The sequence below is a fragment of the Aristolochia californica genome, unplaced genomic scaffold, assembly GCF_029961685.1.
Source record: "Aristolochia californica isolate CCGP_79_NKW_82.1479 unplaced genomic scaffold, dmAriCali1.0.hap1 SCAF_7, whole genome shotgun sequence".
NCBI lineage: Eukaryota > Viridiplantae > Streptophyta > Magnoliopsida > Piperales > Aristolochiaceae > Aristolochia > Aristolochia californica.
This window is the reverse complement of record NW_027182268.1, coordinates 6,331,081-6,348,434: the sequence shown is the minus strand read 5'-3', so window position 1 is coordinate 6,348,434 and position 17,354 is coordinate 6,331,081. Positions and strand designations below refer to the sequence as shown.

At 37.5% G+C, this 17,354-nt stretch overlaps 1 protein-coding gene and 1 pseudogene across 1 annotated transcript; one reads left to right on the top strand and one right to left on the bottom strand.

Annotated features, from left to right (window-relative positions):
* Nucleotides 1-619: 619 nt before the first annotated feature.
* LOC137936851 (UDP-N-acetylglucosamine transporter ROCK1) lies at nucleotides 620-10,588 on the top strand. The gene is made up of 7 exons (XM_068781773.1): nucleotides 620-888; nucleotides 4,354-4,402; nucleotides 4,494-4,720; nucleotides 4,995-5,193; nucleotides 5,277-5,420; nucleotides 10,075-10,149; nucleotides 10,234-10,588. The coding sequence occupies exons 1-7, from the start codon at nucleotides 749-751 to the stop codon at nucleotides 10,393-10,395; spliced, it is 996 nt and encodes a 331-aa protein (XP_068637874.1). The 5' UTR covers nucleotides 620-748; the 3' UTR covers nucleotides 10,396-10,588.
* A 139-nt stretch (nucleotides 10,589-10,727) lies between these two features.
* Nucleotides 10,728-16,539, bottom strand: LOC137937178 (uncharacterized; annotated as a pseudogene).
* Nucleotides 16,540-17,354: the final 815 nt, after the last annotated feature.

Sequence of the window (17,354 nt, the reverse complement as noted above, 5' to 3'; positions counted from 1 at the left end):
GGAAAAATAGTCTACCTTGTGAGGGATAAGTTTACTATTTAAGGTCTAACTTTTATGACCTCTAAAGATTTATGGCTTATTTACAAGACACCTAACATATGGTATCCAAGTACATAAAGTTTAGGAAACTCAAAAGTTTTTTTATTTCATCAATCATTTCATTTGTTTATTTGTTTATTTTTTTTTATAATTGAAATTTCAAAATCCATATTAATCTTCTTCATGGCATGCACATCTTTTAAGTACAAAAAAAGCTCTTCTTCATAAACTTATTAGTTGACACCTTTTCTAGTGTTTATCAATGAATTTTGTTCTCTTTCTTCTTCTTCTTCTTCTTTTTGTGTTTTTTTTTTAGGGTCTTTTCTTTCACATATTATGGCTAAATATATTTGATTCACCACTTCAATTTGTTCACGTGTTTGCAAGTGACAATTGCAAGTACAGTTTAGGAGTAACTCTACCCTATACAATCTACCAAGAGTAATTCAAATATTTAGAAACGAAATTTGAATATTCTATATTTTAGAAATATTTACTTTAAAAATTTATATATATATTATAAATTCAAGAAGAATTTGGCAAGCCGTTTCTTTAGAATTTTGGAGTTCCGACAAGGATTTCCGAATTCCGAAAAGCGCGGTGATCGAGGAACCGGCTCGGGCGGGCGGCTGCCTTTACCTTTGACGTCCCGAAACTGCACGCCGTATTCCTTTCTTCTCAGGAGCGCTGCCCTGTCTTTCCGCCATCAATGGCGGCGACGAGGAAAATGCGGACTCCGCCACAACAGCAGAGTTTTGACTCCTCTCAGAACAAGAGGGTATGGCTCTATCTCCTTCTCCTCACGCTTCAATACGGTGCGCAGCCTCTAATTTCGAAGCGTTTCACCAGGTCAGTCTTTTCTGAATCACTTTGGCTTCTCTCATACCCGTTGGACTCTCGTTTGATCCGTTCAGATTAGTTAAATGGGGTGGAATTCTAATGGAGTTGTCATTTAATCTTGGGGCACGAATTGCGATTTGTGTGGTCTGGTAGTTGCTATTTAAGGAGTGTGGCTTAGTTTAGGAGCTGGGGGCTGGGTTAGGGTTTTCTCTTTTATTTATTCCTTTATCTTTTGAATCTGTCCTTAAAGCAGAGGAACCAAGGAATGTTTGAAAAAAGTTATTGGGAATCTTATTGAGTACGAGAAGAAACGTAGGAAGAGGACACAAAACTCTTTATGTTTCCTGCATAATGTTTTTTTTGTGGGACACTGAATGTTCGAAAACTTTGAGTGGTTTGATAGGGGCTGTTGTGGGTAGGGGTGGTACCAAGCTAAACCGGCTCACAAACCGTTTGAGCTCGGCTAGAAAAAACTCGGTTCAGTTCAATTTTTATTTGAGCTTGGCTCGAGTTCAAACTTGAAATAAGGCTTGTTAAGTATAACAAGTCAAACTCGAGATTTTTCAAGCTTGACTTGTTAGCTCGTGATCGGATTCATTAACATAGATTTTTTTATGAAAATACCATTTTCTCTAGTTGCTCTTGTCAATTCCCTCTTTAGTTGGTTGATAGTTGTTCTTATTTACCTCAAACCTCAAAGGCGATCGATAGTTCAATCCTTTTGGGTCCCTCAACATCTAATGTTATTATTTGCCAATGGAATAAACGCTATTGATGAAGGTATTTGTTTTTTTTAGGTCTATTAAACTGGTTATTATACATTAGTATGCTCCATTGTAAAGTCTTGGATTCCTCTGTGATAGTTTATAGTTCAATGGTACTAAGTTCATCACAATATTTTATTTATTTATTTATTTTTATAGTTTCACATGTAGGTTGGAGTTCGAGCTCAAACACGGTTAAAATTTTTAAGCTCGAGCTCAAACTCGATTAAATTTTTTGGGGTTGAGGTCGATTCCATTTTTAGGCTCAAGGCTATGTTCGAGCTGGAGTTCAAAGTATTCAGATCAAGCCAAACTCGAATATATGTAGGTTTGAGTTTGGCTCGGCTTGATGCCACCCCTAGTTGTGGGGCATTAATTTGCAATTTTTTGAGTGGTTTCATAGAATTGTTGTGGGACCTTGGTTTGCACCTCTAAAAGGTGGCCTTACCAACGTAGAAAGTTACGATTTCAGCTGTCCAGTAGAAAAAATCTGACGATAGAGGGAATTAGATAATGTGAGTTGGGTCAAAGGCCCTTCCCAAAATGACTAGCCTTCTTAGGAAACTTCTTCTGCCTACCCTTGAGCAACATACCTAGGAGGTTACTCCATATACACTTCCTCATGTAGATCACCATATAAAAAGGCATTCTTCACATCGAGTTGAAAGAGAGGCCAACCTTTATTAACAACCATAGATATTAAGATACGTACCGAAGTAAGTCAGGCTACATGAGAGAATGTCTCAAAGATATCAACTCCAAAAGTTTGCATATACCCTTTCGCTACCAACCGAGCTTTGTACCATTCAATAGAGCCATCAACATTAAATTTGATAGTATAAACCCAACGACACCCCACAATAGCTGCTCTTGATGATGGATCACATAGATGCCATGTTCCCCTCTCTCTTCCGTCTACTCCTACTGCTATCACTAAAAAAAAGGAAAAAAAATGTTAAGGAATAGTCCCATATGGATTAGTGAGTACAAAATTTTTGAGTTTATTAGTTTATTAGTTGGGAAAGAGGCTTCCTAAGGTGGCTAGTCATTTTGGGATAGGCCTTGGACCCAATTTAACGTATCAGAGCAGATATTCATATGTGGACCTGCACCTAAACTATCTACTTGTAGAGCCACAAAAGAGGGCCTACACCTAAACTATCCACTTGTAGAGCCACAAAAGAGGGCCTATATCTAAACTGCCTACTCCTAAATTATCCACTCGTAGAGCCACAAAAAGAGGGTCTACATGTGAGGAGGTGTGTTAAGGAATAGTCCCACATGGATTAGTGAGTACAAATATCTTGAGTTTATTAGTTGGGAAAGAGGTTTCCTAAGGTGGCTAGTCATTTTGGGATGGGCCTTGGACCCAATTTAACAGATAATATGAATTTGTTTTATAAAAACTAGCTCCAGGAACATAAAATATACTATTCCATGATATATGAGAGAGGACTGGTTATTGGTGGAGATGCGGTCCTGATATGGTGTTTCTTTTTAATTTCTTCCACAAAATGGCAATACTTTTGATTGATAGCTCGACCTTTTTGGCATATAAAGAGCTAGATTCGTTACCTTTTTTCTTTCTTAAAAAAGATTAAAAAGAGGGGACATATTAAATAACCAAAAGCATGGATCACATCCATTGGAGGTGAACTCTTTAACTAGTTTATCTTCCACTCAATCTCGTACTGAACATTCAGCATTGTTTTTGCCAAGATGTAATGTATCATGAATGATAACAGATGCATTTGTGGAGGTTGATATACTGTAGCATGAATCTCACTTTTATTTGGTTTTGAAAAACAATAGCTACAATCTCATGATAAGCCACTCAAATACCTTACAGAATGTCTTTTTCATTTTTGAGATACTTATGATTTTAATTCTGTCTATAGGCTTTCAGTTTGTAAAGAATGCCGAAAATTATGCCAAGAAATATTTCAAAGAGGCATTGACTTCTACCATTTGTTAATTTGAAGAAGGAATAGAAAGAATGTGAACATTTTGTACTAGTGTTGGTACAAAATCAACCAATAGGGTGTTCACTCCTTGTGCAGCGCCTAAAATTTAAATTTTGCTAATTAATTACAGTACTTTTCATTTTATTTATGTTTACCAACCTTGTCTATGTGTCTTTCAATTTTGCAACTTCATGTTGCGAAGATTGACTGTTTCTCCTACTTAAGTCTTTTGAACTGTGAGCTGAGCACACTGAAAATAGCAAAGCTAAGCATGACTTCACAAGAGGGTTCTACCATTTGTAAGTGTAGCAGAAGAAGTAGTTTGCATATCTATATCAACATGTATATGTGATTCCTATAGATTTCTTCTTGCCATCTCTTGCCATGCTACAATCTAATTTGAACTTAAGGTCCATAACTACAGAAGTATGGTAACTTGTAGTGTTAAGACTGTACAACTGAAACCTCACCATATGTAAAACTGAAATTTGAAGACTAGAGCCATATTTATGCGATCATCTTGTGTATGAGAACTTTTAATACATTTGGTTGTGCACTAAATTTTAATTGGTTTGGTAAAATTTCAGAAGAACAGTAATAAGCTATTTTTTGTATTTCTTTCCCTGCTAGACTTTGTTCAACTTCACTGCTATCTAAAATCTTTAAAGAGTAAAAGTATGAGTGTAGGTGCAGGAGTTGCTACTATTTATAGTAACTGATTATCTTTGGAATTTCTAACTGTGCAGTCAAGAAGTTATTGTCACCTCACTAGTTATTTCATGTGAGGTAGCAAAGGTAATAATATGTGATTGTAATTTAAAGTTTACAGATTTCTCAACTCAGTACTTTCTTCAGCCAATATGATGTGGCCGTACATTCTATGCAGGTTATTTGTGCTTTGTTTCTCTTAGCAAAGGAAGGTCATTTAAGTAAACTGTTGAAGGAGTGGACTTTGGTTGGATCTCTAACTGCATCTGCACTGCCAGCAGCTATTTATGCTTTACAGAATAGTTTGTTGCAGATCTCTTATAAGAACCTTGACTCGCTAACTTTTTCAATGCTCAACCAGACAAAGCTACTTTTCACGGCATTGTTCTCGTTTATTATATTGGGGTATGTGCTACTCTGTTTTTGTTCGATTTCTAGCACAGTCTATGAAGTGTCATGTGGGTATATGGGTAAACCATTCCTACTGTGAACTTAAAAAATTTCTATATCTCGGTTAGCAAATCCATCAAAACGGTGAGTAATTGCTTTGACTTTATTTCCATTTTGTGTGAAATGTTTCTTTAGCTCAGATGGGAAATTAATGACAAGCTTTTTTTCTTTGGATCTATTTATGTTCTAATAAGTTAATTAGAATCTTGTTTCTGGTTGGAGCTCACAGACAAAAGCAATCAGCTCAGCAAGTTGGAGCATTGGCTCTATTGATCATTGCAGCTATACTTTTAAGTGCTGGAGAAGGCTCTGGCAGGGGTTCAAGTGGTAGTAACACTGATTTAGTTCTATTTTATGGCATTGTTCCTGTTCTGGTGGCATCAATACTCTCTGGGCTGGCTTCTTCTCTATGTCAGTGGGCTTCTCAGGTTAATCTCTTTTCTGTTTTTTCCTTGAGGTTGGAGTTAGGTAAAATTTGTTTCTGTTGTCAGTGCTTTTTCTATTGGTGCAGGTGAAGAAGTATACCTCATACATGATGACGATAGAGATGTCAGTGGTTGGGAGCATTTGCTTGTTAGCAAGCACCTACAGGTCATCAGATGGAGAAGCCATTAGGCGTTATGGGTTCTTCCGTGGTTGGACACTGTTGACATGGGTAACTGTTTACTTTTCTGTGAAAACAATTTGTGCATGTTAGCCTGTTAATGAATGGTTTTTTCTCAGCATTATTTTGATTGTTGCCGAAAAATTTGTAACAGATGCATATCTACAACTTTGTTGTCCATTCGTTTTGTAATACTTGAAAATGTTAAAATTTGCATCAAGTATTCAGCTTTGATGTAAATATTAAGAAATTAGATGTCTAAGGGCTATACGAGGTGGTGGAGAATATATGGAACAAGTGGATAGGGAGAATTCCAAAATAATGCTTTACCGTGGGAGTTACTGAAAGAACTTTATCTCAAATTGTTTCTTGGCTTGGAACTATTTCCTCATTTGATGTAGTCAGGGTTGATCTTATTAGAAGCTGTTGGTTCCAGATTTCATGCCTTTCTAAATTTTGTCCATCTCTAGTTGAAGAATGGAAGCCTCCAGTTAATGAAGTCACAAAGCTTAACTTTGATGGATCTTCTTTTGGTAATCCAGGACCTGCTGGATTTGGTGTTGTTTTTAGAAATTCTTCGAGTGCAATTTTGGTGTCATATGCTGGTCTCCTTGGTGTTAATGATTCTGTAACAGCTGAGCTTCAAGCCTTACGTCATGGTCTTCAAATTTCTTAAAACAAGTTTTAGGGTCCTTTCCTCATTGAGGTTGATTCCAAATGTGTTATTGATTGGTGTTGGGGAGTGAAATATTCTCCTTGGCATCAATGGTCATGCTATTTTGAAATTATGGGTCTTGTAAATTCTTTTCTTTACAGTTGGAATCATGTTCCTAGTGTAGCCAATAGTTTGGCTGATTTCCTTATTAGAGAAGTGGGTTCCCTTCAATCCCTCATTGTTAGGGATGCCCCTGTTTTGTAATCCTTGCCTTAGGGCTTAAATTCACCTTTTCCAAAAAAAAAAAAAGATTTCAAGGGCAAGATTGTCTTATTCGTCTCTACTTTGGCTGCTGAGAATGGTGGGTGACCAAGAGGAGGTCGACCTTTTCTTAGAGAAAAATGTCGGTTGTTCGTGGTCCTTGTCTGCTGGGATTTCTGTTATACAGAGAAGTGCAAAGGTGGGAATACCAGAAAATATGGCATTTGGTTTATAGTTAGGGAAAGAGTCTTGTATGGTCAGTCCCAAAAAGAATTCACTGTCACTGGATACATTGCTAGATTAGGGTCCAATATTGGTTGTCAAATAGGTGAACATGTTGTCAGCAGAGTTCATTGAATTAAAGCAGATGGAAGTTCATTGGTTAGTATTGGTCCTTGTAAGATTGACAGTGGGTTAAAAGGATACTAAAGAAGTGACTGATTGCTTGCTTCTCTTGTTTGTCATGAACTTCTATAAGGTGATGCTTGGGCTCCTTTGTCAGTTTAAACAACAAAGTCAATCAGGCAACTGATAGAAATAGAGACTAGAGATTTGGGATGGAGGGTTTGTCAAGGCTGCACAAAAGTCACTTCTCAATTGTAGACCTGAAAGGTAGCTCAAGTTTTCATTGAGATGCCCTTATAAAAGGAAGTTTTTATTGTCAGCTGTTAGAAAATCAGCTGCAGGGTAGTTTCATCATTTTACATTAACTATAATCTCCAGAGTAGACATTATATTGTTCAACATGTTTAGATCTACCTATAGTTCAAATTTGGTGTAATTTGAGTGTGTATACTGGGAGATATAAGGGTTTAAGTGAAATGTAAGTAAATAGGGGCATATTTTTAATTGTATCTTACTTAAGTGAATAAAAGAAAATGGGTGTAAGAAATTCGGAGACTCTCTTCTGTCATTCTTTTCCCTTTCTTCTCTCTCAATTTCTCTCTCTACAATCTTCATATTTCTTCTTTTTTCATGGTATCAGAGCAGTAGATCTTGGGAAACCTTCATCTTCCATTTTCTTTCTTCTTTGAGCCTATGAATTCAACAAAGGGGGTTCTTTGAGGTTTGTGTGTGATTGGCTTCCAAAAACGAATCTTTTTCTCCTTCTTTTTGGCCATAACCCTAAGGTTGTTGGTTTCTACTGCATTTAAGTGCAGTCTAATGCAGAGATAGTCTTAGAGGGATTCTTTGACGTGGGACAGCCCCATTTTACTGGTGTCCACTAGGCCTTTCTGGGTGCGTCATCCACTAGTAAGGTGACGTTAGCCCTACTTTTGGTTGATTTGTGATATCTGTTGATTGAAATCATATATTCTAGTTGAGATTGGACTGAATTGAATTTGGTGTATTGCACAAGTGTGCATAGAAACCCTAATTTCTGAGAGTGGGGCCCACACACATGTGCAACCTATCTTATGATTGATGCTTTGTTGGTTTGATTATAACCGTTGAGTGATACTTATGGCTGATTCTAGTGAGGTATATACTCCATCGAGGGAAGTAGGGAATTCTGATGGAAAAGATACAATTGTGATAACTTCGGAAAAATTGAATGGGTAGAACAATCTTAGCTGGTCTATATCAGTACAAATGTTTTTAAAGGCCAAGTGAAAGTCAAAATATATTAGAGATGATCCCCCTGTGCCTATGAACGATGATTGGGAGGCAGAAGACTTTCAGATTATGACCTGGATGGTAAACAGTGTCGACTCCTAATTGAGGAATCAAATTATGAATTATGAGACCACATAAAAGATGTGGATATTACTAGAATCTCGAGTGTATGAGAGATATACCAATTTTTTCAGTCTCAAGAGACTTACAATGAACTGTTAGGGTTGTGGCAAGAAATAAATGTCTATCATCCGTTTATTAATGATGAACGAGAACTAAGAAAGTGGCAAAGCCAATTGTTGTTGCTAAATTTCTTGATGGTTTGGGTTCAGAATTTGATAGAGTGAAGGCACAATTACTTGCTTTCAGATGATGTACTTACTTTGTCTACTACATTCAATAGAATCATGTGTGTTGAAACTACTGTTGTACTCAGATGTAGCAAAGGTGTTAAGACTATTGATACTTCTACACTTAGTACTTCTCACAAAATCTACTAGAGGTCGTAGTAGTATCAGTAGAGGCAAAGGTAGAGATGGATCCAGATGAGGTTGAGGCTGAGGTGATGGCAAATTTAAGAGGAAATGTAATCATTATGACTGATCCGACCATTTCTCAGGCAGTGTTGGATGTTTGGTAAGCCAACATGGGCAAATTTGGCCATTCATGAGAATAGTGAAACTCCTATTGAGGTGGTAAGCAATATTATACTAGGATCATCTAATGAAATGCACCAACTACTATAGCAACAACTACAACTAATACATCATATGGTCCAATTGTTAGCTGCCTCTTTCTCAACATCTATGGCTCAGACTTCCTACTCCTACATGTTTAGGTACTTCTGCTCTGCATGTCCACCTTTCATCTACTTAGGTTCTTGACTCGGGTGCTATTACCCACATGTCAGATATGTCATATTTATTCTCTGAGTTAAAAGAATCTTCTACCATTCAGCATGTCACATTAGCTGATGGATCCATATCCTTAGTTCAAGGAATGGGTAAATTAGTTTCATCTTCCTTTATGTCACCTTAGTTAATATTGTTTCTTCCAAAGTTCCCTCTAAATTTGTTGTCCATTAGTCAACTCACAAAGTCCATGAATTGTTCGGTAATGTTTTATCGTTCTCATTGTATTTGCTAGGATCTCTCGATGAGGAGGACGATTGGTTCCGCATGTGAGATAGGTGGATTGTACTTCTGGAGAGCCACTCACAGCATTCAGTGAATTGATGTGGGTGAGATCTATGGTAAGAGAATTTAACCTACAAAAGGATGGACTTATGACTATGTACTGTGATAACCATGCTGCCATATTCATTGTTGGTAATCCAATGTTCCATGAGAGAACTAAGCATATTGAAATGGATTGTCACTTCATCCTATTTGAGATACGGTAATGAAGAAGGAAGTTATCACTCTTACCAAGTGGCAGATATGTTTACTAAATCATTGGGTAATATGAGTTTGAATCTTTTTGTGGCAAGCTGGAACTTATGGATATATATGCTCAAGCTTGAGGATGAGTGTTAAAAATCAGCGGAAGGTTAGTTTCGTCAGTTTACATTAGCTGTAATCTCTGGAGTAGACATTATATTGTTCAATATGTTTAGATCTACCTATAGTTCATATTTGGTGTAATTTGAGTGTGGATATTCGGAGATATAAGGGTTTAGTGAAATATAATTAAATAGGGGCATATTTGTAGGTGTCTTTAAGTTGAATAAAAGAAGATGGGGCTGTGCACAATCACCAAGGAGAGCAATTCAGAGACTCTTTTCTCTTATTCTTTTTCCCTTCTCTCTCTCAATTACTCTCTCTACAATCTTCATATTTCTCCTTTTTTCAAGAGCTGTTTTACATTTTATTGTCAAAGGTTCTTCTCCAATTTGAAAGTGAGAAACATAGCTGGTGATAATCATTTGTTTGGTATAAATCTCTGAAAAAATGTTGTTGCTTGCTTTTTTAATTTCAAGAAAGAGTTGACATCTCCTTATATCAAGGCCAAATTGTTGCTTTCGATCTTGGTTGGAAGTATTTAACCAAGTCGAGAATATTTGTTTGTGCTTAAAATTGGGATGCTAATTCTCATATTTTGCTTTTGGATGGGTAGTATCAGCAATAACTGGAGTTTTTAAGTTCTCTTTTGTTTGATATGACTTTGTGACAGATACCAGTAATATCCAATGCAGTTGGCGGAATCCTTGTGGGTCTTGTTACAGCCCATGCTGGTGGGGTCCGAAAGGCAAGTAGAGCCACAAAACTATGACCCCTCATCATCTGATTCTGTTCAGTAGTCTGTCAACATAACTTAGCTTTTTTTGTGCAGGGGTTTGTCATTGTGTCTGCACTGCTGGTAACAGCCTTGCTGCAATTTATATTTGATGGTAAGCCACCCTCTGTATACTGTCTGTTGGCCTTGCCCCTTGTGGTTAGCAGCATTACCATCTATCAGAAATACCCATACGGAGCTAAGAAGAAAGAAGCTTGATTTGCGCAAAACCTCAATCATAATAGGAATAAACACCTTTGACCCTTTGATACCATTTGTATTTCTTGTCTTTTATTGCCTCCAGTTTTTTATTTTTTTTTCTAAATGGAGACAGTGACTGGGGCAGTGTTTGTATTGTTACTTATGATTTATTCAGTAGTTTATGCATTGCACATGAGTATTCTGACTTTTACTGATCTACCCAGGGCAACTAAATTGTAGTTTTGTCAGTGAGGAAAAAACTATGGCGAAAACATTGGGAGGTACTCAACAAATTTTAACTTGTATTCCTCAATCGATTAGCCAAATAAGCTAAGAACTTGTTAATAACATTAAAGAAACTCTACATTTTTCTCATCTTGCCAGTGAATGTTACGATTCACAAGTCCAAATTTACTTGTCGTCCGTGTAATTTCAATTGACTGAACGATTCGGTGCAAAAGAATTTCAACTTGTTTAAAGCGCTTCATAGACTGCATACCTCCCCTACCCCCCCGGATTGCTAAAGTTTACAATTGTTGTATTCTACTTTCAGTTCCGGTAGTAATCTCAAGTTTCAAAAACAGAAAACTACTGAAAATAACAGATCAAGAAATTAAAAACTAGTGTTTGAATTACCTGATTTACTGCAGGGGCAATCTTAGCAAACTGAAGCAACTCTTCTTTCTGCTCAATACTAAATTTACTTACAGTAATAGCACGAACAAGACCCGTTTTTAAGAGAGCTTCCATGGCTTGTCAGAGGGGCTTCAATCGATTAGAGTAACTGCTTGTACTCACTTCCAGCCTTTGATGGAGGATCTGAGGCATCTCCAAATGCCGAAGTCCCAGGCCAATGCACCAGATACTGATCCAAATATGAAGCACCAACGCTCTGAAAAGAAAATCTAACTGAGTTCTCAATTTTCTTGTAAGAATTCATTGTGAAATACAGTTTAGAAATAAAAAACACCTCTCTGTAAACCGTTTTTATGAGAAACGGTTTTCTCAAACGTGTGGTCTCAAATTTTTGGCAGTTGCAACTCCCTCGATAACAGGAATTATGAATTCATAAATAATTTAATAGTTTTATCATCAAGTTTACTCATAAAGAATCTTGAATCTACTTGAATTAAAAACATTTAGCCCACAAACAATGTTTTTTATTTCAGTTGATTTGATTTTTAAGCATGATTTATATTGGTAAAACATGATATTTTATTCAGGCCTCAATTTTAACATCGGCATGTAATTTGTACTTTTATGCAGTTGTACAACCTGCATATTTCTCTGATTTTTGTTGTGATATCCCTGATCTTAAGGGAGATAACTATAAGGTCTGGAAAGAGAGAATACTTCTTCATTTAGGATGGATAGACATAGATTATACTATTAGGAAAGACGAACCACCCATAATTACTGATACCAGCACTGCAGTTGCAATTACACTTTATGAACGATGGGAGCGATCTAATCGCCTCAGTGTAATGTTCATTAAGACAAAAATTGCTGTTGGTATTCGTGGTTCTGTTGAGCAGTATGAAAATGTCAAAGACTTGCTGAAAGCTATTGATGCTCAATTTGTCACTTCAGATAAGGCATTAGCAAGCACCCTAATCATGAAGTTCTTATCCCTAAAGCACACCAGTATGAGAGGTGTGCGTGAGCACATCATGCAAATGAGGGATATTGCGGCTCAATTAAAAAATCTTGAGGTTGGTATGTCAGAATCTTTCGTGGTATGTCCCTTCCGCACCAATATGGACCCTTCAAAATCTCGTACAACACACATAAAGATAAATGGTCAGTTAATGAACTTTTGACCATGTGTGTTCAAGAGGAAGGGAGATTGGTGATGGAACAAGAGAAAATGTCATGATGGCAACACATGGAAAGGGCAAGTATCAAGCCAAACAAAAAGGGAAGGGTAAAATATCCCCCCAAGCTGGTATTAAGAAAGATTCCAAGTGTTTTTTTTGTAAAAAGAAGGGACACATGAAGAAGGAATGTGCCAAGTTTCAGAAATGGCTTGCTGACAAAGGTCCACCAACCTCATTTGTTTGTTATGAATCTAATATGGTTAATGTCAATAATTACACTTGGTGGATTGATTCTGGATCAACAATCCACATCTCAAATTCCTTGCAGGGTTTGCAAAACCTAAGGAAACCGGTGGGAAGTGAGCATCACATTTTCTCAGGAGATCAGATGAGCTCACATGTGGAAGCTATAGGAACTTGCTATTTAACTTTAAGTAGTGGCTTTGTTTTAAAATTAGAAAAGACCTTTTATGTTCCAAGTTTCTCCAGAAACTTGATTTCAGTTTCAAGGCTTGTACCTTAATGGATATTCTTTTAACTTTTCAGACTCATCTTTCAGTTTATATTATAAGTCTGATTATGTTGGGAATGGTACATTGTCTGATGGTCTTTATAGCATTAATTTACAAAACAATGCCACTTACGGTTCAATGCATGTTCACACTGGTAATAAAAGAGGTGTTATTAATGAGGATTCCTCTACATTATGACACCGGAAATTAGGTCATATCTCCATAGATAGAATTAAAAGATTAGTGAATGAAGGGGTACTTAATACTCTGGATTTTACTGATTTTGAGACTTGTGTAGACTGCATTAAGGGAAAGCAGACTAACAAGTCAAAGAAGGGTGCCAATAAGAGTTCAACCATATTAGAGATCATACATACTGATATATGTAGTCCAGACATGACTCACATGGTCAGAAATACTTCATCTCTTTTATAGATGATTCCTCACGATACATGTATCTCTACATGCTTTATAACAAGTATGAAGCTTTAGATGCCTTTAAGATCTCTAAGGCTGTAGAGACACAATGCGATAAGCAAATTAAGATCGTGAGATCAGATAGAGGTGGAGAATATTATGGTAGATACACTGAGAATGGACAAGCACCTGGGCCATTTGCAAAGTTTCTTCAGGAACATGGGATTGTTGCCCAATATACCATGTCTGGTTCTCCGGACCAAAATGGTGTAGCAGAAAGAAGAAACCGAACATTATTAGGCATGGTGCGGAGTATGCTTAGCAACTCCAATCTTCCTAGATCCTTGTGGCCTGAAGCACTTAAGACGGCAGTGTATATATTAAATCGACTTCCAACCAAGGTTGTTCCAAAAACGCCATTTGAATTATGGAAAGGTTGGAAACCGAGTTTGCGACATATGCTCGTTTGGGGATGCCCGTCTGAAGTGAGAATTTATAATCCACAAGAGCAGAAGTTGGACCCAAGGACCATTAGTGGGTATTTCATTGGATATGCTGAAAGGTCTAAAGGTTACAGATTTTATTGTCCATCTCACAACACTAGGATAGTGGAATCAAGAAATGCAAAATTGCTTGAACATGATTTGATCAGTGGGAGGAATCCAACTCGGAACATAGTTTTTGAGAAGGATTATTCAAAATCTGAACCTTCCACCTCAAGTGATAGATTGGTTATTGTTCACAGCACCCCTCAAGTACAAACTGGTGTTGAACAACCAATCATTGAAGTTCCACAAATTGCTGACAACATTCCAGTAGATAAAGTTCTTCAAGAGTTGCCAAACACTTTTGAACAACTAGTTGAACCACTTAATTCTCAGGAAAATGATGGTTCTACATTAAGAAGATCTACTAGACTCAGGAGATCAGCAATTCCTGATGATTATATAGTGTATCTGCAAGAATCTGACATTGGAACCGCAAATGATCCCATGTATTTTTCAGAAGCCATGAGTTGCAAAGAATCAGAATTATGGTACAATGCCATGAAGGAAGAGATGAATTCTATGAAGAGTAATGAAGTATGGGATCTTGTTGAGTTGCCTAACGGATTTAAAGCCATTGGATGTAAATGGGTCTTTAAAACAAAGAAAGACTCATTAGGCAATATTGAGCGATACAAGGCAAAACTCGTTGCTAAGGGATTCACTCAGAAAGAAGGAATCGATTACAAGGAAACATTTTCTCCTGTATCTAAGAAAGATTCCTTGCGCATAATTTTGGCATTAGTAGCCCATTTTGACTTAGAGTTGCAACAAATAGATGTGAAAACGACATTTCTCAATGGAGATCTAGAGGAGGAGGTTTACATGAAACAACCTGAAGGATTCCCCTCTAGTGATGGTGACCAATTGGTTTGCAAGCTAAAAAAATCAATATATGGATTAAAACAAGCATCCCACCAATGGTATTTGAAATTTCATAATGTAATTTCTTCATTCGGGTTTGTAGAAAACATTATGGATCAATGTATATACCAGAAGGTCAGTGGGAGTAAAATCTGTTTTCTTGTTTTATATGTGGATGACATTTTGCTAGCAACCAATGATAAGAGTTTTCTACATGAGGTGAAACAATTTCTCTCTAACAATTTTGATATGAAGGATATGGGTGAAGCATCTTATGTCATTGGCATTAAGATTCATCGAGACAAATTTTGAGGTATCTTAGGTCTGTCTCAAGAAACCTATATTAATACAGTGTTAGAGAGATTTCATATGAAAAGTTGTTCACCAAGTGTAGCTCCCATTGTGAAGGGTGATAGGTTCAATTTGAACCAATACCCGCAGAACGACCTTGAAAGGGAACAAATGAAGGACATTCCATACGCTTCTGCTGTTGGAAGCCTAATGTATGTTCAAGTCTATACAAGACCTGATATTGCATTTGTTGTTGGGATGTTGGGGCGATATCAGAGTAATCCTGGGTTAGACTACTGGAGAGCTGCAAAGAAATTCATGAGGTACCTTCAAGGAACCAAAGACTACATGCTGATGTATAGGCGGACGGACAATTTAGAAGTCATTGGTTACTCAGATTCTGACTTTGCTGGCTGTGTTGATTCCCGCAAATCAACATCAGGATACGTTTTCTTGTTGGCCAGTGGAGCAATATCATGGAGGAGTGCCAAACAGACTTTGACTGCCACGTCGACTATGGAAGCCGAGTTAGTTTCATGTTTTGAGGCTACTTCACATGGTGTATGGCTTAAGAGTTTCATTTCTAGGCTTAGAATTATGGATTCTATCTCTAGGCCATTAAGAATATATTGCGATAATTCAGCTGCTGTTTTTATGGCCAAGAACAACAAAAGTGGAAGTCGAAGTAAACACATCGACATAAAGTATTTGGCCATAAGAGAACGTGTTAAAGAAAAGAAAGTGGTCATTGAGCACGTCAGCACTGACTTAATGATCGCATATCTTTTAACTAAGGGCATGCCACCGTTTAAATTCAAGGATCATGTTGTGAATATGGGACTTGGTTCCATTATGTAAATTTTTTCATTGTATGAACAATGTTATTTCAGTGAAATTCTTAAATTAATGTGAGGTTTTTTTCTCATCTTTATGTGCACTTTAATTTTGAGAAAATTCATCTGTGTTGAACCAAGAGTAAACATAGGGTTTATTCATACAGTATAAGTAATACATACATAGTAATACATGGAAGATACTACTCGTCATTAGAGGACCTATCGCCATGATTCATGTATTTATTACTTAAATTCAGATTATCGATGGGTTTAAAATTATATTAGAAGTTTGGACCAAGTGGGAGAATGTAAACCGTTTTTATGAGAAACGGTTTTCTCAAACGTGTGGTCTCAAATTTCTGGCAGTTACAACTTCCGGCAGTTGCAACTCCCTCGGTAACACGAAGCCATGAACCTTGATGGAAGGTTGGCTTCGGTTAAGAATGGTTTTCAATCCCCTGTCTCGTCACTCTCATTCCCCTTCAGTTCAATGCCATCGCCATGAGTGCTCAGAGATCGGAAGCACCGAGAAAATAGAGCAAAGGAATTTGAAGCGTATGGAAGGAGGTACGATTTATCTTTCATTTAATTCATAATAAATTTCATATTATTATTAGAAATTCATATTTAAGACTTACACTCTCTCCTCTCTTGAGCTCACCAGCAAAAGCAAAATCCTCAACCAAAGCCTGACGAACTTTGACTTCGTTACCGTAAAGATGCACACAATGTGCCGAAAGCTTACCTTTAAGGCTGTTTTCACTGCCTCGATGCAGAGATCTCCACCGATCTGACATTTTCCTAGTCCTACAGTAGGGATTTTCGCTCCTGTATTAAATACAGAGTAGCTCGAAGCTGGGGCCCCTCCTTTTCCCCTCATATTTCTTGCACCTGATGTTGTATGAGTCGATTGAGAGAGAGAGAGAGAGAGAGAGAGAGAGAGCGAGAAAGAAGGAAAAGAGATTAGGGAGAGAGAAGTACCAGATGAAGCTTTGTTTCGCAAGGGAGAGAGAAATCCGAGTGCGAGTCTTCTTTGCCTAGGTAGGACAAGGATTTATCCGGCGAGGGAGAAAGAGATCTGAGCACAAGAGGAGTCATAGAGTTCGCGCAAGAAGAGTTTTGCTTCTATATATTGCAACAGAAAATAACTGTCGTTTTGTCTTTTCTTTCTAAAGCTGCCAGAGATATTTCAATGTAATAAACCTATCCAACTCCTTCGACACTTGGCTTGAGCTCGACCATGGATCATGGTCCGATTCACCCGTTTTACTAAAAAAAAGTCTCCGACTCAGTTCTTGATTCCAAATAAAAAAAATCGGTGGGCCCTCCTTTCGATCCAGTTCCGGTCGATTTTGCTTTTTTCTGAATTTTGAAAAGCGAAACTTTCTTACCAAGGGGGGTTAGCGCACTTTGTAAGTGCTGGGAAAGTGGGAGGGAAAGTGAGAGGGAAAGTGAGAGGGAAAGAGTAAAAGAAGCTGGATGCCACTTCCCGTGTCTCAACTCTCAAGACTTTGGTCTTGTCATTTCCTCCACGTGGCATGTCTACGTGGATACCAACAGTATCCAGAAAGTCTTGCCTGCTACGCGTATGTTAAAAGCTACCGGTGAATATTCATCACTTTACTCTTCCTCTGTTCTGTAGAAAATTTATGTCTCCACAACGAACTGCCTGGAGAATCCAGGGAAATGACGGTG